Below are 22,442 nucleotides of genomic sequence, written 5' to 3' on the forward strand. Positions count from 1 at the left end.
GTCGATGCTCATTTGTTTTTACAGTTCCAAAGGAATTGTCCACAAGGAGTTCATGCCAATGGGAAAAATCGTCAATGTAATTTTTCAAAGTCGAAGTTATCAGAACAAAGCTCCTGTCGTTTCTATTTTAGCTCAGTCTTGCTTATTTTGGACTCCACCTTGTAGATCTACAAAAATTGAAATAAGTAGTAGATGCATAAGGTTTATTTTATTTTACCAAAATTGTTTAAAGCAGTAGAAATGTTTGCATTTACTAAATTACGACTTAATGCAAAATTGTTCACAATTTTTTACCTTTAAATAATTTTTTCTTTAATTTATTACGTCTCGCATATGTATAGGCATTTAGACACGTACAAGCATACATTTTTTTCAGTGTATTTTTTGTTTGGACTCAGTTTTTCTGAAAACGAGTAACTAATTAAAGTTTCGCGTGACTCAGCCCAGTTGCAAAGTATTTTATTTATTTTATCGATAAACGTGCATAAGTAAAATTGTTGTATAATAATATATACAGAAGTTTGTGGTAACTTAAAAACATACATTTTTACTTCCTAAGTGCACAATTTTAGAACGTGACTGTTTCTGTGTTTGTTGAATTCTCTGTTGGGTTAGTTTTAATTGAGCCATCAATAAGTCAATCTAGTTTAATTGAGCTACTCATGCACCAACGTTCGGCTTATGCACGATATCTCCTTTTTCAACGTTTTTTTATCAATGTGTATGCGCTTCAATTCAGAATTCCATAAATAGTACTTATAAACAAAACATACATATGTATGCATATAAATATTTATCATATATAAATTTATTTTCTTACCTACGTACAAATGCACTCATACCTGCATTTGGTATTTCAATAAATTAATTGTTAATAAATTAATTATTAATTTCGCTTTCTATTCTCTCTTCCCGCACCTTTTGTCTTTCTTTTCTCATATTTAGACACCGACAATGACAAGTTGTCCGGTCTACCACAATCGACGACTGGTTCACTAAGCTCAATCATCACGACGTCCATAGCATCCTCAGAACCAGATCCTGGCACGGGTGGTGGTCGTGGAAGCGGTGGTGGTGCTGGCGGCGGCCCTGGCGGTGGCGGTAGTAGCATCGGTGCATTAGACGCGAGCAGTATTGCTGGTGTGCCTGGTAGCAGTGATGAGAAGCTGGCACTAAATCGACCGGGTATAAAACAGGAGAAATGGTCCTCAATATTGTTGCAAGTGTCAATACCATTCTTTTTGGCTGGCGTTGGCACTATCGGCGCGGGCATTATACTCGGACGTGTGGAGGTGAGTTATGCAATGTGATGTGGGCGTTTGCTAAATGTTCATAAAAAATAACAGCTACAACTACAACTAAGTAAGATTGCATGTGAAATGCTAAATGTCACTTTTATTTGCTGGTGCTGTGTGGGAAATGCCATTGTCATGCGTTTGGTGGCAAAGTTAATTGTACAATTTTTTCAAGTAGTTATTGCACTTCTCCATAAAATAGTCATAACTCTCTTTTGTTGTTTTTTTTTACTACCTATTTTCATTTTTCACACATTACAATAGATTCCTGCATTTGATATAAATTTTTAATTTAAATGCGCAGTCATTTGGTATAAATACCAAATCAGATTTTGTAGGGAATGCAATTAAAAGTGCGATAAGAACGTCGTAATCACTTGATGGGATAATACAGGCATTATTGCTTAATGCACTTACATGTATGTATGTACATGTACATATATAATACTATTCAAAGCAACTAAAAGTTCGGGTAAAATTTAAAACTTTTTACCCCACGTACATATTTATAGGCTATAAAATTCAAGCAATCGAAGCGTTAAGCAATCGAAGCGTTAAGCTAGAATATTTCAGGTGTAGTATATGGGCACTCACGCGAATTCTTTAAATGATTCGATTGTAGTGTCACGAACAACCTGCGTTGGCCACGAGCGTGCGCTTCTTCACTCACACTCTTTTCGGCGGGGAGGAGAGTATTATAAGGTATACTAACTAGAGCCAAAATCCAGTTACTTTATTTTCCTGAAGTTGAATGATAGTAAAATAGTTGAAGGAAGTCAGTTTTGTTAGAAACTTTTCAGCAGTCTTATTCCTGGCCTTCCAGAGTGCTTTAATGTATTGCAAGCAAAGCTAGCCATCAAACAGCCAATCAACTGACTTATAATACCCATTCCTCTTAATTGGAGCGATAACCGCTTACGTGATTTTGTGCTAACCGACGCCAGTTGGACTCACCAAGTGAAACCAAGTGTATTTCCACCTGATCTTTCCAACGCAGAGGCGGCCTTCTTCTTTCTTCTGCTACCACCAGCTGGTACCGCATCGAATTCTGTTAATACTATTAAAGAGATCGATATTCAACTCAGGTAGTCGAGGTTCACTAACAGTACATACGAAATGAGTCGTGTAATATTAGACTGCTCTTTTGATTGTTAAAGCTGATTAGCTGCCAAGACAGAGTGACATTTTAGGAAATTTCATGCATGCTAAGGTAGGTATGCTCCAAGTGGTTTCACCGTAATAGCCTAGACAGGCGATGACGTTAATCGGGATTAACGACTGAATTCGGAATTATCTCAGGAATTAAGGAATGCGGATTGGCAACTAGAGGAATTAAGATTAGATTAAGCGGATTAGGGAAATGTTCGATGGTTAATATCTATATGAAAAATAATAAAACTGTTAAAGAGAAGAACAAGAAAGACTGGATGCAATGCTAGTTTGCACTCACACGTTCGAAATTACACTAATTGTTTTGATATTGCGCAGCAGTATTTATTAATTAAAGATTTTTTTTAATAAAAAAATACATTTTTCTTAGTATCAGGGCAGCTAATACCCGTATTTGTCGTTTGCAATCCATATTCTGCTGGCAAAACTATGCAATATGCAAATCAGCTGTTCACTAATTTCCGTAAAAACCGTCTACCAAACTACAATTTTAATCAGAATTAACTGCGCCGGTAATCCCGATTAACGCTATTGTTAGTCTAGACCATTTATTAAAGGAAACTCTGGAGGTTCCTTTAACTAGCACAGTGAACCTCATGCCACCTCAGTTAGCGCTGAGTAAACCAGGACATATAAAATTCCCAAATTCATTTCCATCCATGCAGTGAGACACATTATTACTTAATATCAAAGTTAAAGTTAAACTCTGAAATACCCACACTGCCACTGCCCTGCAGTTAGCAAAACACGAATAAACTGTTTAGGATCTGCATCGTTTTCAACCTAAGAAAGTGTGGCAGATCAAAAAATTATCTTACTTACTTACTTATATGGCCTGATCAAGGCATCACAACCCGTTACCGGATTAAAGCCGACTGTAACAAGTCTCGCCAGGCGTCACTGCTTTATGCGCGCCTGCGCCAATTTGTTACACCAAGCGATGATAGAGTTCCCTCGACCCTATCCATCCATCGGTGACATGGTCTTCCCCTGCGTCGTTGTCCTCTAACTTGCCATCCGAACACCTTCTTTGCCGAAGCTTCTGCATCCACACACTCGACGTGGTCCAGCCAGCACAAGCGCTGAATATTGATGCGCTTCGCTATGTCCACATCGTGGTAGAGCTCGTACAGCTCGTGATTCATTCGGCGGCAGTAGTTATCGCCAACACGAATATGACCGAAGATTTTCTGAAGCATCTTTCTCTCGAATACCCCAAGAGCTGCTGAATCAGTCTGCGACACAACCCATGCATGCCATAGAGTAACACAGGCAAGATGAGCGTCTTGTAGAGTGTTAGTTTTATTGGGCGAGAGAGATCTCTGCTATATATTTGCTTACAAATAATTAGCAGCCTACTTAAATTATCTAAACTGTGTTTTTAAAAACAAAATATAAAGTTCTTAAACTATCCATACAAACACTTGGTCTCGCTATGGATTAATTTCTGGTATATGCGCGATCTGCAGGTTCAGGGAAGCCCAACTTAACCTAACCTTAAGTCAAAGTAAAGTTTAGAATAAATCTACAACTTGAACTTAAAGTCATTGAGTTTTTGTGTGACCAGTTACTTATGAAACCAGCAGAATATAAATAGAATGCCCATTGCGGAGCATAAATCAGTAGGATCCTCAGTCACAATAGGTTTGGCGTAAGTGTCTTTCAAGGATGTGTGCGCCAGTCTAATTGTCACATCTCGATGTCGCTGCTAAAAGCAAACGAACATTGGGTACAACAAGGTAATTCTCCATTTGAAAAAGACGCACTGAGACAATCGTCAGAGAAATGATTAAAACTACAAAAAAATTCAAATAATTGTGACAAATGAAAATTATTATGCATTAAGTGCAATTGCGGTAATTAAAATTGTGAAAAAAAATTCTAACAATAAAATTAGCGTCGACATTTTCAAACAGCTGTAAGATACAAGCGCTGGCATATATTTAAGTGTACACGTACATACATACATCTAGACAAAATTAATCGGCATATTATCTACAAACATTACTTTTACAAGTTTGAGCTTCACTTAATGACTACCATAAGCGTATAAAATTCATATTTATTTACTTACTTTTTTTACTTAATGCCATAACATATTATGCCATGCATTGTCTGAGATTGCGACACATCTTATTAAGTAGGTATGTTTACAGGTATATGAATTCGTTTATTGACATTTTCATGGCAGCATGCTAAAATGTTAAATAAACAGCATTCAGGCTAATCAGGGGCTAATTTGTATGATTTTTGAGCGGAAAATTCCGCCAAAGGTTGGTAGACTTTTTTTGGTAATCATATCAAGTCAAGATAATATTATAAATAATTTAACGAATTTCACGCAAATTTTACAAAAATCTAGGAAATTCACAATATAAAGGTCTTAGTCAAACACTGAAAAGGTAAACTGCTCGCAAAAGTTCTAAGAAGCGCTAAGTTGCAGCTTTATGCCTTCAATAAACAATTTTCTTTTTTTCTTTTATCACATATTTCTTCACCATTCTAAATTTATTTAGCGTAGCAGTGCATTCGCGGGAAGTTTGAATTTCATCAAATTAGCTTAAGTTAGTCGCATTAAGAGTGCAAAATTTCATTAAAACTCATTTATCACATTTCGCACTTGACGCACTCCACTTTTTAACAATATAGTAATTTGTATATACTTTAAACTTGTGTTTTAGGTGCAGTGAGAATATAAAAAAGAAGCAAAATTCATGTAGATATAAAATTAAAATAATAGGCATAGAACTTTCAATAAAGATGTCAAGATGTCAAGATGTCAAACCAGCTGCCCCAGTAAATAAATGTTTTTAACCTTTGTGTTCAATGCACTCAGGTAAATTATTAGGTAGAGATTTTCCTGTAAAACCGTTAAGATAGATTAGATTAAATTCTTTGTGAGGTTTGCATTTCGACTTCATGGTCTTTTGTGTCCTCTACTCATCACAGTATCTCAAAGTTTGATATAGTCATACACTGATCTTACCCACCACCCTTCTTAATTATCTTTATTGTTAACCACACACTCTTACTAACTTCTGTAACATAACGCATTCTCTTAAAATTTGCTGATTGATGTAAGTGTGAACTCTAAGTTTGGATTCCTTTAATGTTAGAAATAAGTTTTAGTTTGTAATGAAGAACAAATGAATAAAGCTGGTCGTTGACGACTTTATAAATATAGATTCACTCGTAACATTTACACCAATTAAAAAATTACTCATACGCCATGCCCAAATATCCATTACTAAAACTAAGCAGCACTGTTAAGCTCTTGAACGAGTCCAGCTCTTCATAAACTTTCCTGAACAAACTGGCATTATATGTATATACAATATATAACAATAAACATTCATATAAATGTGAGAAACAAATAATATGTTTAATAATAACAAATTATTTGAGCAACAAAACCGTAAGTTTCTCTATCAATCCCTTCCCTTAAAACTAAGAAATTTAAATCGTATGCTAGATCAGTGCTGACTGAAAATAAATTGTCGTTCAAGGGATTAATATACTGGCAAGTAAACCAGAATGGGTCCACGAAATTTAAATGTACTGTGAAAAGCTTTGTAGTATGCGCACATGAGTTAAATCTACTGTTGAACGGGCAATGGAATCTGAAAATCATTTTCTTAGTCCAGGTTTAAAATTCAATTCACTACTTTCAGTTGCAAGCCGATTTTATTCCAAATGATAAAAAAAATTGTATTCGTCCAAGCAGAAGTGAACTTATCTCGCTTTATGCGCCTGTTTCTCATATAATAAGTTTACACATCTTCCATTGTCGCAATTGTACATATATCTAGTGGCAATATAATAATAAATTTATTTGAGAACGCAACATTTTGTTTCTTTTTATGCCGGGTAGTTTTCGGTTGTTAAAAAAGCAATTTAGAAGGTATAACAAAACTAAATTTATTGCACAAGTGATGAAAGAGAACTAAACAATAATGTTTTACCGACTTTAGTGTTTCTTTTTACGCTCGTGTTCGTGTAAACCCAAAATCTTAATTTTCATGTAGCGCTCCCTACTAAGTTTGCTTTTGTGTTAACTTTATTTGCGAAAACAACTCAGCTGTATATCTAGTGTCGCACTTGTTGAAATGCATTAATTTATATACTTTATTACAATATTAATTATAAAAGAAACAAATTTTTCTGAAATAAATTTTTTTTTTTTTTGAAATTTTGAAATTAGCGCATTTACATTCCATTAACTTAAGTTTGAAATTTCATCAAATCTCAATCATTTCCTATTTTTGCTGCCGATTTGTAATGAGACTGCACCCAGTAATGGCCGTTAGAGAAACTATAACTTCGAGTTTCACTGTAGATTTTGAATTTAGAACCTTTATGGTAGACTTAGTACTTGACAGTTTGTCCCTCTTCAATTCAGTTCTTGTCGCATTGTTGCCCGCCCTTGGAACTTCCTATTTTCTTCTCAATTGACGCGATAGCCACTTACGCGATTTCGACCGAGTTTAAAAAAGCGCGCCAGTCGTTTCTTTCTCGTGCTAACCGAAGCCAATTGGTCACACCAAGTAAAGCCCTGTCCTTCTCCACCTGAGCGTTTGTATTCATTCAGATGACATAACCCAGCCAGCGTAGCCGCTGGATCTTTATTCGGTGCGCTATGTATATGTCGTCGTAAAACTAATACAGCTCATCGTTCCATCGCCTGTGATATTCGTCAACTCCATACCTAAGTTATTAAGTTGTTTGAGCCAAAACAGGTTTTTTTCGTAATATGCACTGTGTAAGTTTGTGCGGGAGTCTACTGCTGTTGTATTCATAGATAGTTTTCGAAATGTATTTCATGTGTAGTTCTAACGAATTTAAGTAGCTATCTTCTACGTTAGTTTCTAGCGTTATTGAATAATTCGGCCTGAAGTCAGGTAATTTGAAAATTCTTTTAATAAAATAACGCTGAAGTTTATTTACTACTTACTTAGTAGATACTTCTTCAAACAGCGTATAACCCCAGATTTGAGCGGCGTATGTTTGTATGGCTCACACAGCTTCCATTTGGCTTTGTGTGAGATGTATGGCTTAGCTAAGAAATTGTTCCATGTACAATCAATGCTTGCTTTTGCGGAATTATTTCTGGCTTGCACATGTTTAGCAAACGCCATTTTGGATGTGAGAATGACACCAAGATATTTTTATTCTGCTATCACTTTTATTTCCTCATCTTTGTACCGCCATTTTTCTGCCTTAGCTAGTTGACCACCTTTTCTAAAGACCACCCTCTCAGATTTCATTAAATTTACTTCCATGTTCCACTCTGCGCAATGGATTTCTAGTTTTTTAATCAAAGATTGCATGACATTAGGTTATCCACAAAGAGAACAATATTATCAGTATATAGAATAAGGTGTACATTTAATCCATCAATCAGTAGACCATCTTTCAAACAGTCATGTAAATAATTCAGGTATAATGTGAAGAGCAAAGGTGATAACGAACAATCTTGTTTCACCTCTGTACCGGTTTCAAAGTAATCTGATACTTCCCTTCCTGTCCAAACTGATGTTCTCGTATTCGAATATATATTTCCAATCAGATTTGTTATTTTACTGCATAATCCCATCTGTGGAAGTTTATAAGTTAATGGCCTCCTGGACACCCTGTCGAAAGCCGCTTTGAAATCCACAAAGTATGCGTAAACTTTTTTGTTTTCATTAAACTTTAAATGTACTATAAATGCAAAATTGTATATGTTATCCACCGTTGAGTAATTTTTTCTAAAGCCTGTTTGAAATTCAGTGAGCATGTTAATGTTTTCTATCCTGTTTGTAAGTCTTGCTTCAATCAATCCCATTAAAACTTTTGCGATACAGTTATACTATAAAGGATATTCCCAGATAATTACTTGCTATATTTGCATTTCCTTTTTTAGGGGAAACTATTGTTTTAAATAATGCTTCCACGATTCTTCCGGTCTCGAAAATGATGTTGTATACCTTCGTTAGCTCCATGATAAATTCTGTTGAGGCAGCCTTTAGTAGCTTATAAGGTATTCTGTCTTCTCCAGGTGCTTTGTTTGCTTTAGCATTTTTCATTATTTGTATGACTTCGATTATTGTTGCATCTTTATCAAGATCCGTATCTGTATGCAAAAAGTTAACTGAGGCTGATTTAGTAAGTCTTGAAAATAGTTTTTAAACTCCGACGTCGTAATATCTGCACCAACTTTAAATGATTATCCTCTTATTTTTTTAGCACTTACACTATATTATTATTGAGAATAATATTCATAAGTTCAAACACAGTAAAACAACTTTTGGTTGTGTGCTTGATAAGCAAATAAAAAACGAATGATATCAGTCAGTGGCATACAATATTTTCGGGCATTTTGCGTACACTACATAACTTTGGAAAAGGCTAAATAAGAGTTATACAGAAAGTGAAATCGATAGCCGACTTTTTTTTATTTTTTGTTTGCAAATGATTACAATTACGGGAAAATACAGGAAACAACGACAGTTACAGAAAGAAGACTAAAACTGCCGCAAAAACTAGGCAAACAATTGTTTTGACTAACGGAAATTAAACAACATAATATCAATAAATAATTCATAATGGTTGAATTCGTGTTTTTGGTTTTGTTTATTAAACATTATTTACTATTTGCGATTAGTCATGCAAATGTAACCGTTCATATTTAGCTAAATTGTTGGAGTCTATTCAGTTGCTCGTAACAGTACACGAAAGGGAAACATTGCATAATCTTTTTCTATATATTATATATGTATGTATGTAGTTAGTCTCTGTAAGTAGTTTACTACGAAAAACTGTATATTTGTTGGTTCTATGTACTGCGACATGATAAAACGTTTGTCCGCGTAACAGTGTTAATATAAAAATATTAACTAAAGGGGTTACATAGTACGCCCAACAGCGCCAAAAATGCGCTAAAAGAAAAACTGTTTTTAGAAGAGATAACAATAGAAATAAATATAAAAAAACATTTACACATTGTTTATTAGTACTTAAAAAACTATAACTTACTATAAAAAATGTATTTAAATTTTTCTTTACAAAAATTAATATAGTAATATATATAAAAAATCACGTGACCCAAAGTACAATAAAAAAAAGTTGCTCCACAGTCTGCATCATTTCTTCTTGAAATGTTGATGGATCTGCTAAAAGTAAAAATTTTTTTTTAATTTCGAAAAATTTTGTAATTTACGGCATTTTTTAAAAAAGTATGCGGTTTGCATAATAATTGTCACACTTTAATTATGTTTATAAGATTTTTTAATAAAAATATCAAAAATCCGGATCGACATACTATAGAGAAAACACTTTCGAATATTTAAAAAAAACCGCATCAAAAACCTGTATGAGTTATCATGCAGACCGTGTCGGAAATAGTTTCGAGAAAAACGAGGTTAAACTTTCAAGTGCATTTCGCTCGAGACACACAACACACAACAGTTCGTTTCGAATGATCAAAAACAACTAGCTTTAGCTTTTTTATAAACCTTAGCATATCAACCCTACACATACTCTCATAATGTTTTATAGATGTCCTATACTTTAGAATTACAAAAGAACCGACAGGATGGAAGACTCCGAAATGAACGGCCAGCTGCCTCAAACGAAGGGCAGCTACCTGTGCTCATCAAACTCTCGTCGGGCAGTTACATTTTCTACCATAACTTTGTATCTAATAATTTTTACAATCCACTTCCACAGAAATACGCCTAAAACTATAATATAAAGAATAATAATCTGTAAAAAAAATTTTTTTAAAATTCTGTACGTATAGTATGCAACCCCTTAAACTAAAGTTGCCATTTGGAGGTTGAATGTATGTTTTAAAATGATGAGTAGTTCGAAGTATTGGGATTTCCCGCTTTTTATTCTTTACGCAATATTGGTTTATAATTTTTCGATAACATTAGTACATATAAACACCGATTATTGCAGTGCTAATAGTAAAAATAGATTAGAAATATCAAAAATTTAACATAAATAAAATTAAATATACCTATAGAATGAGCAACAGCAGTTCAACTGCATTACTGATACGCTGATAAGATTTGAGATTTTGATAGCACATCGTAGCATACATATAAAGTTATTTATTTGCACATTTAAATGTTTACTAAAGAGATTCTTTATTTTATTTTGAAGTGACGATTAAATATATTCGCTCAATTGCACTCAATTACCAATGTTTCACAATAAATATTTAAAGTTTTAAGCATTATTTACAGCGACTCGAATATTTATGTGAGATTAAAAAGGCATTTAAGTTTGGCATTTACGTGGTTTACATTTTAACAATTTTGCTTAACGGATGTTAATTGCCGTATTTTCCTCTACAGCTACCACTTACCATACTATTACTTTCTGTGTTTCGTATATACATAAATATTATTCAATGATTTTCGTAATTATTTATGCTATTCACATTTTATGCGTAGAAATGGCGTGTCTTCAAAGAGATCACCGAACTATACATTCTCGTGCCATCACTGCTGGGCCTCAAGGGCAATCTCGATATGTGCCTCGCATCACGTCTATCGACGCAGGTCAATCTAGGTAATATGACAACACGCAAGGAAGTTATCAAAATGATTGTCGGCAATATTGCATTGGTGCAAGTGCAGGCGACGGTGGCTTCTTTTTTGGTCGCTATGTTTGCCATTGCTGTGGGTGCGGCGATGCATGGCACATTCTATTTCGAACATGTTATGCTACTGACGGCGTCCGCTATGTTTACGGCGACCTCATCGTGCTTTGTTTTAGGTAAGTTTATCTAAAGAGAATTGCATAATACATATATGTATGCTTCTGTTTATGTGCATATGAGAATAATATTGCAAATTAAGAGGTTAGAGGTAGTCAGAGGCCCGAAAAAATTATGATTTTATATAATTTTCTTTTGCTAGTCAATTGCTTTATTTTACAAAAATAAAAACATCGTGTTAATACATGTTTAATAATTGTAAAAGTTATCGCTGTTTGTGTGGAGCCCGTTTCTCCAGAAGTCCCTTGCGGTGATCATCGCAAGTCCTTGGAGATTCATCTAAAATCAATCGGACAAGAGAAATTAGTTTTATTAATAGATAATCTTGTCCCTGGTCGAGTCATTTCAAGTTTTGCTATAGATTCCGGAGCGCTCGAACGCCCTTTGTTAATTGTTGAATAACTCGAACTCACTTCAAATTTTCACACAATATTTTTAAGATATTATACTTTAAGAAAATGCAAAAAAATAATCCAATTTTTCCAATTCTGACTACCCCTAACCCCTTAAATAGAACTCGATTAGAGACTATATGAACAGTGAACAGAACAGATTAGTGACTAAATGATTAAAATGATAACACAAAACAGAAATGTTGTTTGAATGAAATTTTTCCATTACTAAAATTACAATTATCTAACAGATTATAATTTCATGACATTTTTTTTCGAATATGATATCCGGCATTTGTCCGCCGCAACTACGAGTTACATGGTTCATTCGATCAGTTCGATTTTTGATTACTTTGTCCAATAAATCTTAATAATAAATCTTAATGAGCCCAATCAGCAAAATCAAATCTTGCACATTCTGTTTTTTGTAGGCACGCGAGCCAAGATCCTTACGTAAAATTTTCCGGGTAATAAGGAAGGACAAATGCCAACAAATTGAGAAAGGCGATGAATCGACATTTCGACGTCCTCTTCAACACTTTTCTCTAAGAACTTCGCGAACAGATTAATTTTTTTGAAGTAACTTTACACAATTCGGAAGAGTTGTCCTGGCGTTAAATGTTTCGCAATGACTTGCTAAACCTTATTGAACAGAAACATCAATACATACAGTTTGGCATTCTCAGCTGTCAAACCATAGATATAGATATCGGCAGTTCTCATAAAGCTAAAAAACACGTGATATATATAATATGTGCTTGAAAGCGTCTATTAAAGAGTGATGATCGACATGGAACGAATTTTCAGTGGCATTTTTGCTTACAAAAATAAATACATGTTCACTTCACTTTTTTTTAATCGTTTGATTTCATAATTGCACCGGAATTAATTAGTAAATGCATTTTTTTCGAAGCTCTCGTTTCGTTAAGATAGAAAAATCAGACAAGGCGGTTGAGCCTCTCATCTTCGATTACGCGAGATGTCAAAATAAAGCGTCTATAATTTACCAGAAAAAGAGGAAAAACAGTAATACTTTTCTGACGTTTTTGATGTGCTGAATCCCAAATCAGGATCCAAGTCTTCAAGATATTTTAGTCTAAAAGTTCAAAAATCGAATTCAATTTTTTAACCGCATATACATATGTATATATATAATTGGCGCGAACACCCTTTGCTTGGGTGTTTGGCCGAGCTTCTCCTCCTATTTGTGGCGTGCGCCTTGATGTTGTTCCACAAATGGAGGGGCCTACAATTTCAAGCCGACTCCGAGGAGCCTTTTCATGGCAGAAATACACTCGGAGGTTTGCCATTTCCTGCCAAGGGGCGACCGTTATTCGAAAAAACTTGTTCTTCATTTTGGTGTTTTACCGAGATTTGAACCTAAGTTCTCTCTGAATTCCGAATGGTAGTCACGCACCAACCCATTTGCTTACGGCGGCCCCATGCAGCATCTTAAAAGGCAAGTTTCCTTTTTGCGAATGTTGTTGAGTTTGCTTTAGTATCTGTTTTTTGCGGATATAGCGCACTCACACATTTTCATACTCGCATTTATAAATTTCAAAATTCTACATGCACGCGTATATTATAGCCCACGCAGACAATAGACAGTTAGAAAAAAAATTTAATTTTACTTCGTGCATAATATATTTTTGAAGCACAAAAATGTATGCATATAAACCAAAATAGCGTACCAAGCCATAAGTAATAAATCGATGGTACAAATTTTAGAAATATATTTTTAATAATTACTGCACTTGTTCTATCACACATATGTACATGTAGATTAGCTTAGTTTATGGTGGTAATATAGTCGGTCTGTACGACCAACTCACTTAGACCTTACAGGTCCGTTGTGATACCCACTGTGCTGCACGGGAACCTCATTTACTTCTCTTCGTGGAACCATTTTGTGGCTCTCGTAGAATTGATCCCATCCCCACTCCAGACAGCTCTGTAAGTGAACTGAAAAAGTATTTACCTAGACAACCTGCTCTGATTTTAGCTAGGGCTGGACAATTGCAAAGGAAGTGTTCAACTGTTTCTTCCTCTTCCTCTACAACTTCTGCAATATTCATGGGAGAAAACTGATAGTCTCGAGAAATGTCTGCCAAATAGCCAATGACCGGTTATACAAGACACGACCTTCGAGATATCATCTCTTGAGAGACTAAGCAGTTCCTTTGTCTTTTTCTTCTTTATTTGCGGCCATAGTAGCCTAGCTGTTACACATGTATTTTCATCTCTCCATGACCTATTGCCCTCTTGGATATTGTTGTTTTTGATATTAGTTTACAATGGTACTTTTATCACTGAGCAGTTGAAGAGCAGTACCTTTCCTGGCTAGCTCATCGGCTTTACAATTTTCCTCCATATCTCTGTTCCCCGGAACCCAAATAAAGCTGACCTTGAATACGGTTGATTAAAACGAGTTAAGCAGGTAAACACTATTATTTATAAAAATTTGTTTCAATTTACCTTATTTTGCTTATGTAACTACAAATTGTACTTTGTTTTGCACTTATGCATTTATTCTTACATTAACTGTTTCTTTTTTTTATTCCTTACAGATTTTGTGTTAGTGGCTGTGATATTATTATCTGAGAGATATCGTTTGAATCCTGATAACCTAGCAACACCGTTAGCGGCATCTATCGGTGATGTCGTTTCTATTAGCTGTTTGTCCTTCATTGCTTCATTGCTCTTCGATCACATAAGTGAGTTAAAACTTGTTTCTTTGAGGTATAAAGTCGACTTCAAAAATACAAGCTAGTCGGATTCACATTACGCTCGTCAATTGGGCAATACCTTACACGGTAGTTCGATAAAAACTATGAAAATGTGGTATATTAGCTGTGTAAACTTATTTTGCTTTTGCTTCTGGGTGGCAATATTTTGCAGCAGGTGATTGCTTTGTGCATATTGCATTACGAATTTCCGAGCCTGATTGCACAGCAATTCGTTTTTTGATAGTTTCCATGCATCAGAGGATTTAAAAAAATATGTAAATATTATAGCGCATTATTTGCATCGTGGCTGCTAAAACAAGCAAAAACAAAGAAAAACACATAGTTACACATTGCATCAGTGGCGTCAGCAAGAGGAAGCAGGCAACAGCGGTAATAGCGCAGACACATCAACATTAGCGAAGTCCTCAACCTCCTGTGCGATCCTTTTGGCAGAAAAATTGAAAAACACAGATGGCGCTCCAAACACTAAAAAGACGTTGTTCCTAAGTTTAGAACTGGTAGTGGCAGACTAATCACTTAGCCTGCCATAAATCAATTAGATTAACGTAACCAATGCAATACAAATGTCTAGTCGAGGCCCTATGCTCCCGACAGGAGTGAACAAGGAAAAGACTTAAAAATATTATACTCGTATATAGGTACATAAGTTAATACTGCCAAGTGACAATGTAACTGCTCTGCTGTAAATTGAAATTTGTGAAAATATGCCAGTATATTTGAAGTCGACTGAGTATTGCTATATTTTGATTATAATCAAACGAAAAATATTGAACTTTCTTACCAATTTACTTGATTTCATCTTGCAGAAACTCACTTGTGGATCACATTCGTTATAGTCGCTTGTTATTTAGTGCTTTTACCTATGTGGGTAGCTATTGTGCTCAAAAATAAATATACTCGTCCGATACTGAAGAGTGGATGGGTGCCGGTACTATCTGCGCTTTGTATAAGTGGGTAAGTAAAAAAATATATATATCTATGTACATATATTCATAATGGTATCAAAACGGCGCTTCAGTGCTACTTGAGAAGTGCCAGACTGGCACTTCAACCATTTCACAGCTCTTTGCACCCATCCCAGTTTAGTGTTATTATAGCCCTTCCGTGGGAAGCTAAAACTAGGCATCTGTAAGTTAAAATTGGCAAAACCACTGCGTTGTATATCCACAACACGACCTGTGGTTTGAGTCCTCATTTTTTACCATTCTACTTATATAAAATCTGAAATTCAACAAGAGTTTTAGCGATAGATCTCTGTAGCCATAACTGAAACTAGAGTTAGGCTAAATTTTCATTGTTGTTATTATTTTGTTATTATTATTATTATTTGTAATGAAAATGTTGGTGCGTAACTACCATTCGGAAATGACGTTAGAGCACGAAGCACCAAATGATAGACAACGTTTTTCCTAATGCCGATCGCTTCTTGGCAGACAATGGCAAACCGCCGAGTGAATTTCTGCTATGAAAAAGCTCCTCATAAAAAACTCATCTGCCGTTCGGAGTCCGTTTAAAACTGTAGATCTCTCCAAACTCGGCCAAATACCCAAAACGGATGTAGGCGCCAAATATATTTATAAATATATATACAATAAAATATAATTATTTTGTTCTCGTTTTTTCTTTTGTTCAACATGACACTCAAACCATTGGTTAATAAAGTGGTAGAAATTATCAAACTGAAATTTCTTCTTCGCTCTCGAAATGTTTGCCTTCTAATTCAGCCGCCGTAGCCGAATGGGTTGGTGCGTGATTACCATTCAGAGTTCACAGAGAGGTCGTTGGTTCGAATCTCGGTGAAAGCAAAATTAATAAAAACATTTTTCTAATAGCGGAGTCGGCTTGAAACTGTAGGTCCCTCCATTTGTGGAACAACAGAAGTGTACGCGCCAATTATATATATATATATAATTTTTATAAAATATGGAAAAATAGAGCTTTTCTCTTAACGAAAACTTAGTACGTTAGGAAATGTTAAAATGAGCTAAAATTGGTCACTACGAATCTAATGAGGATGAGGCGCAAATAGAAGCTGCGATATGAATTATTTGTATTCGACTGCAACTTCAACTTATATACATACATTCTGTCAAAAAAGTACTAATTGTTCAATAATTGTTTAATCATCAAAATTTATTTTGTCGCCTTCAAAATATGCTCCATTCGAAGCAATACACATATGCCAATGATTTTTCCAGACATCAAAGCACCTTTTAAAACCGTTTGAAGAGATCTTCTTCAGCTCCTTCACCGAATTCTCCTTAATGGCCTCTATCAACTCAAAGCGACGTCCACGGAGTGGGGATATAAGTTTTGGTAAAAGGAAAAAGTCACAGGAGGTTTAATCCGGTGAATACGGTAGTTGTTCGATGATATTTGTTCAGCTTTTGGTCAAAAATATGTTCACAATATGAGCCTTGTGAGACGGTGCGTTATCATGGTGCAAGATCCATGAAGTTTCTTTCCACTAATTGGGCCGTTTCCTACGCACATTCTCTCTCAAACATCGCATAACTTCCAAACAATATTTTTTATTTACCGTAGAACCATTTGGAACGAGTTCAGAGTGCACAACTTCATAATCAAAGAAAACGAGTAGGATGACTTTCACTTTTGACCGACTTTGACGTGGTTTTTTGGGTTTCGGTTCAATGGATAGCGCCAATCAGCCGCCTGTTGCCTGTTGACTAGTTTGCAAACCCATACGTCTCATCAACGTTATGATGCGCTGGATAAACGTTGGGTACGAATTTACTTGTTCAAGCATGTATTCAGCCAGCTTCTTCCGATGAAATTTTTGAAAGAAATTCAACTCCCTCGGAACGAGTCGAGCAGCCAAGCGTCTCATGCCCAATCGACGGTGTAAAATGTTGCGAATTGATTCGTGAGACACTCTAAGGTGACGAACTACCTTCCTAAAACTTAAATGATGGTTTTCCACCACCATTTACTCGACTTTGACGACGCTTTTATCCGTTGAAGACGTTAATGGGCGACCAGATCGGGGCAAATCTTCCACGACTTCTCGACCCTCTGCAAAAGCCTTATACCACTCGTAGACCCGTGATATTGATAAAGCACACTCGCTATAGGTTTTCTGCAACATTTTCAACGATTTGGCACTCAAAATCCCGTTCAAAACACAAAATGTTAGACAAATTCTTTGTTCGATATTGTTATCCATAGTGAAAATCGCAGAGCACACCTGCTATTGACTAATATAATTAAATGACAAAAATAAGCTAATTGACAGATCAGGCTCCGACACTATAGAGGAGAGTTGACCAACATTCCAGCAAAAAAAATTTAGACCTGTGTGCAACGCGCGCTTTTTAAATGAACAATTGCCGATATTTTTTGACAGAATGTATTCATATGCATATACAACTTTTCTAATTACTCTCTTTCATTGCTTACACACGTCCAAATTCACACGAAAAAATTCCAATTAAAATTAAAATAAGCTTGACTTATGTTTTTTCTAAGCCTTCGTGTCATAAATGTGGCCATAAATTTAAAATATTATGGAACTTTGCTCCGAATCGCTTATAACACTTTAGAGCGCCAAAAAAAGTTTATTGACGAAAGAACAAAGCAAAAAATAATTTGAACATACGAGTAAAAAATTATTAAAAAAGTTATGAGCATCTCTAGCTGAAATTGACGTCATTCAAATAAATACGTAAATACATATGTATGTATGTATGTACTCGTACATGAGTGTGTACTTTGGCACATTTGCGCAAGAGTCGTGTGGCGTTACATTTCATGTAAAAATGATGCAAACTCACAAAATCTGCAAATCATCCATCTGCAATTAATGGGAAAAAGTTAAAAATAATAAAATTATTAATAAAAGTAATGATTTCTAAAAATATTGCAAGTAGCTCAAGTGCCTAGTTACTATGAGTGCTTACGTATATTCGTATCGCGAGCTTAAAAGGAGATTAGATTACCGAACAAAAAAATAACACTTTAGATTTCAAACATTATCAACATTTTTCTTCTTATTTACTTAACCCGTAATAACATAAGCAGTTTAAACCGAGTTTAGCAAACAACGTCCCAACTCGGGTCAATCATAAATGCCAAGTGAAGCCAAGCCCTTCCCTGTTTGGTCTTTACAACAAAGAGGAGTATTTCCTCTCCCTCTAGCACCATCAGCAGGCACCTCATCGAATGCTTTCTACGTTGGTAAACCAATGTATCCATTGGTATGGCTTAACCGAGATGCTCCAATTGGCGCGCCCACACAATTATTGTACGTACTTCTCCTCCATACAATTGGATGGACTTGATGGCAGAGTTTTAGAGAGTTGTTTGTATTGTTATTTTTGAGAGAGATTGAAGTGTTCTTTTTGTTCGTCAAGAGGTAACTTTGATACTCACTGGCTTTTATATTCTGTCCAAAGAATCACTTGCAAAGAGTTATTCTACAGAAGATGCATCGTTTTGTCTTTGTTCACCACCATCGTTCTTTATCCTGTTTAGAAGAGAGTTGGCTCTCAGTGTACAACCAGTTTCTAGGGGTTTTTGGTATTCGATCGTAGATGCCCCTACTGGTGTGCCCTTAAGCTGAATAAGTTTAACGCCCATATCAGGGTTTGCCTTGTCACTTTAATTGCTTTTAATTGATACCCAAAGAATACTTGACCGAAGTCGGAATTGCTTTAATCGCATGCAAAAGTATTGTTTCTGGCCACTTTCAGGTGAATAGAGCAATCAAAACTCTTCAATACTCGCGTAGACTTTTGCCCGCACACCATTCCATTTCACATTACGAACACACAACACAACATAAATCAGTAAGCCATTTTTTATACTCAATGCCAATACTTTGTTACTTTTCAGCATCGGCGGTCTAGTACTCGATGCGGCTGTGGAAATATTCGACGGTTTCGTTGTATTTCAACCAATTATCAATGGCATTGGTGGTAACTTGGTGTCAGTGCAAGCCAGTAAAATCTCAACCATGCTGCATCAGAGTTCGATTATTGGCATCATTCCACCACATACGAAAATCTTCGAATGGCCATGGAAAGCGCTGTTCAAAGGAGGTGAGTTGAATGATATAATGAAAATGTAAATGAAAAATGTCTCCAACACAATATCCTCTTTCGCTTTGTTCTAGTTCCATACGCGAAAACGGCGCGCATACTCCTTGGTATGTCAATCCCCGGTAATGTGATCTTCGTTTTCGTTGCCGATTACATACATATGTCAACATCGACGGTTTCCTTTGCTTTCGTGATGTCGTACCTGGTGGCGAGCTTAATACAGGTTTGTACCAAAACTAGAAACACGAAAAAAATGTATGCTTACAACTTTATATTAGTCAAAATGGAAATATTTCAACATATTCACTTGCTTTATTAATTTTGCAATACAGAGTCCGACTCTCGAAGTGTAACCAATTAAAAGGGCCATACATTTTATTTGGAAAATTACTTTTATTCAGTTCAAAGTAAGATATTCAATACAAAATTAAGAATAAATTTACTTCTGCTCGATATGGCCACATTTTGCCTTGGCAATGGCCTTGAGACTGTCCAGAAACGAATCTCAAGCTACCCGAATGTGACTTGCAGGTATTTTGGGTCGCGTACAATGACTTTTTTCAGCGCCTCGAGACTGGCGAATCTCTTAGTTCAGACCTTGCTCTCCAAAATGGCCCATAGAGAATAATTCATCGGATTCGCGGCTGGTGGATTTGAGAGCCATTGTATGGACGTTATGAAGTTCGGAACGTTGTTTTTTAGCCATTCTTGGTTCACTCGAGCTTTTTGAGACGATTCCGACTCCTGTTGAAACGTCCATGGTCTGCCACGGAAATGGTTGTCTGCCCACGTCTTCAAAGCAACCTGCAGAATACTTTAACGATAATATTTCGCATTTACTTCGACGTCAGGCTCGATGAAAACGATTGGAGAGCGCCCTTCTGCGTTTAGAGCGGCCCAAACCATTACCTGTGGCGAGTGCTGCCTTCTGCCTTCGATTACTCAAATTTTCGTATGAATGGTCGGTCAAATAAAACCTATCGTTGTGAGAGTTTACGAATTACTCAATTTGAAAATTTTGCTTATCAGAAAACACAATGTTCGGAAATTGACCCCTTTCGGCCAAGTGAAGCAATTCCTTCGCTCTCTCAAGTGCGACTTGTTGCTGCTTTGGTGTGAGATCATGCGCCTTTTTGGATCTTGTATGGCTTGACTTTGAGATCATTTTTCAGTATGCGGCGGATGCTAGAGTCAGATATTTTCAGTTCTTTCGCCATTTAATTGGGACTTCGTCGGGGATTTCGCTCAAGTCGCTTCTTCACTTTATAAACCATTTTGATGACCACCTCCATGACGCTTCGCGATGCTACCAGTATTATTTTAACAAGTAATGGTGCGGTAAACAAAAACTTTATTTACTTTGAGGTACTCGAACTCACGAACAATCACTGGTTGTGATTTTCCAGCCAAATACAATGCAATCAAACTATTACTTTTGAAATCCATTACTTTTTTTCTTTTTTCGCGTTTACTTTTGGCAAAATGCTTACGCGCGCTTTTAACCAATACTCCGGACTATCATTTAGCTAACTACAGACAGCTGAAGTCCGTGCATCAGCTGCGCGAGCGGTCTGAAGTTGGTAACACTTCGAGTGCCGGACCCTGTATATGTAACAAATAGGGAAGCATGAACTCGTTCCGGGCCAAACTTTATATACCCGCTCACATTTCAGTAAAATTTGATTTGGACAGGCTGGCAATTTTTGGAATCAAACAAACTTATAGACAATAATAGTTTTTACTTGTAAAATCACAGGAACGAACGGAAATTTAGTCTTGATTGATATTAAAAATGGGCGTGGTTTTTACCCGGTCTCAATTAAATTTATGCCGGATCTAAATGGGGTGCACGTGCATCGCACATTTTTCAAAATTTTACTTACGTCGTATTTTAGGAATTTTGCATCAGAGTATCATATTTTTTATCGCGCCAATTAAGAAGAAGTATCATATTTTTTTCTGTTTTGAAAATTACTTTTTATGCGAGTTGGGCGTCTTCATTGACCGATTTCTCCCATTTTCAATACCAAACTCTCTTTGACAAAGTTATCAGAGGGAGGGACAGACAGACACGGCTAAATCAACTCCTCCCATCATTCTGATCATGTTTGTCTATATAAACCATATTTGTATATCTATCTCGATTCCGTTATGCTGTTGCACACAACCGTTATGTGAACGAAACTATGATGATTCAAAAAAGTTGGCCGAAGCATTAACCCTATTCCAAGCGCTCTAGCTTCTTTAAGTCAAATTTTGCATCGGCCTCTGAGAAAATGTTTTCTTCGATATATAATACAACCATCTATTGACTTCGGCAAGCTTGTATTGTCCACTGAAGACGTCTTTAGAGGCATTACTTGACTTAAATCATCTTCAAACACTGATGTCGATGGTTTGTCTGCGGTGTTATTCAAGCAGTGTGATTCTTTACTATACCCTCTGTTGTTAATCTTTAACAAATCACTAACATCGGGTACTTTTATTAATGTCTGGAAATTGACTTTCATTTCACCCCTTTTCCCGAGTGGTAATAAAAACGATATTAGTAACTACAGGACTATTTAAAAGCTTTCCGCCATTGCAAAGATTTTTGAATACATCATCTAGGACAAATTGCTTTTTACTGTCAAGAACATGGTCCGTTCGGAGCAGCATGACTTCTTTCCGGACCGCTCAACTGTGTCGAATTTAGCTGTATTTTCGGATGATTGTATCGTTGCCTTCCAATGAGGGCACCAGCTTGACACCGTTTATACCGACTTTTCTAAGGCCTTTGATCGGGCTCATAGTTCCGATTTCTCCTACCCTTATACGCTGGAGCTTTTGTATATGGCGTTTGTGCATTACAAACTGGAGTATGCATCTTTTATTTGGTCTCCGTGTTATTTCAGCAATGCTGCTAGCATTGAACGATTCCAGAAAATATTCTTACATTGCGTAATTTATGCTTTTCGGATCCTATCCCTACATATGAAGCGCGATGCTTATTGATCAACTTAAAATCATTGCAA

The 22,442-nt window shown here is 36.0% G+C and overlaps 1 protein-coding gene across 2 annotated transcripts in view; it reads left to right on the forward strand.

Moving 5' to 3' along the window:
• Positions 1-22,442, forward strand: part of LOC129237095 (solute carrier family 41 member 2) — a 127,069-nt gene that overhangs the window by 97,929 nt on the left and 6,698 nt on the right. For both annotated transcript variants that reach the window (XM_054871515.1, XM_054871514.1), the window contains exons 3-8: positions 946-1,292; positions 10,907-11,231; positions 14,192-14,338; positions 15,178-15,325; positions 19,223-19,428; positions 19,503-19,651. In XM_054871515.1, the coding sequence (XP_054727490.1) occupies positions 946-1,292; positions 10,907-11,231; positions 14,192-14,338; positions 15,178-15,325; positions 19,223-19,428; positions 19,503-19,651 (1,322 nt within the window). The remainder of the gene's footprint in view (positions 1-945; positions 1,293-10,906; positions 11,232-14,191; positions 14,339-15,177; positions 15,326-19,222; positions 19,429-19,502; positions 19,652-22,442) is intronic.

This window comes from Anastrepha obliqua, chromosome 2 (assembly GCF_027943255.1).
Source record: "Anastrepha obliqua isolate idAnaObli1 chromosome 2, idAnaObli1_1.0, whole genome shotgun sequence".
NCBI classification, from domain to species: Eukaryota; Metazoa; Arthropoda; class Insecta; order Diptera; family Tephritidae; genus Anastrepha; species Anastrepha obliqua.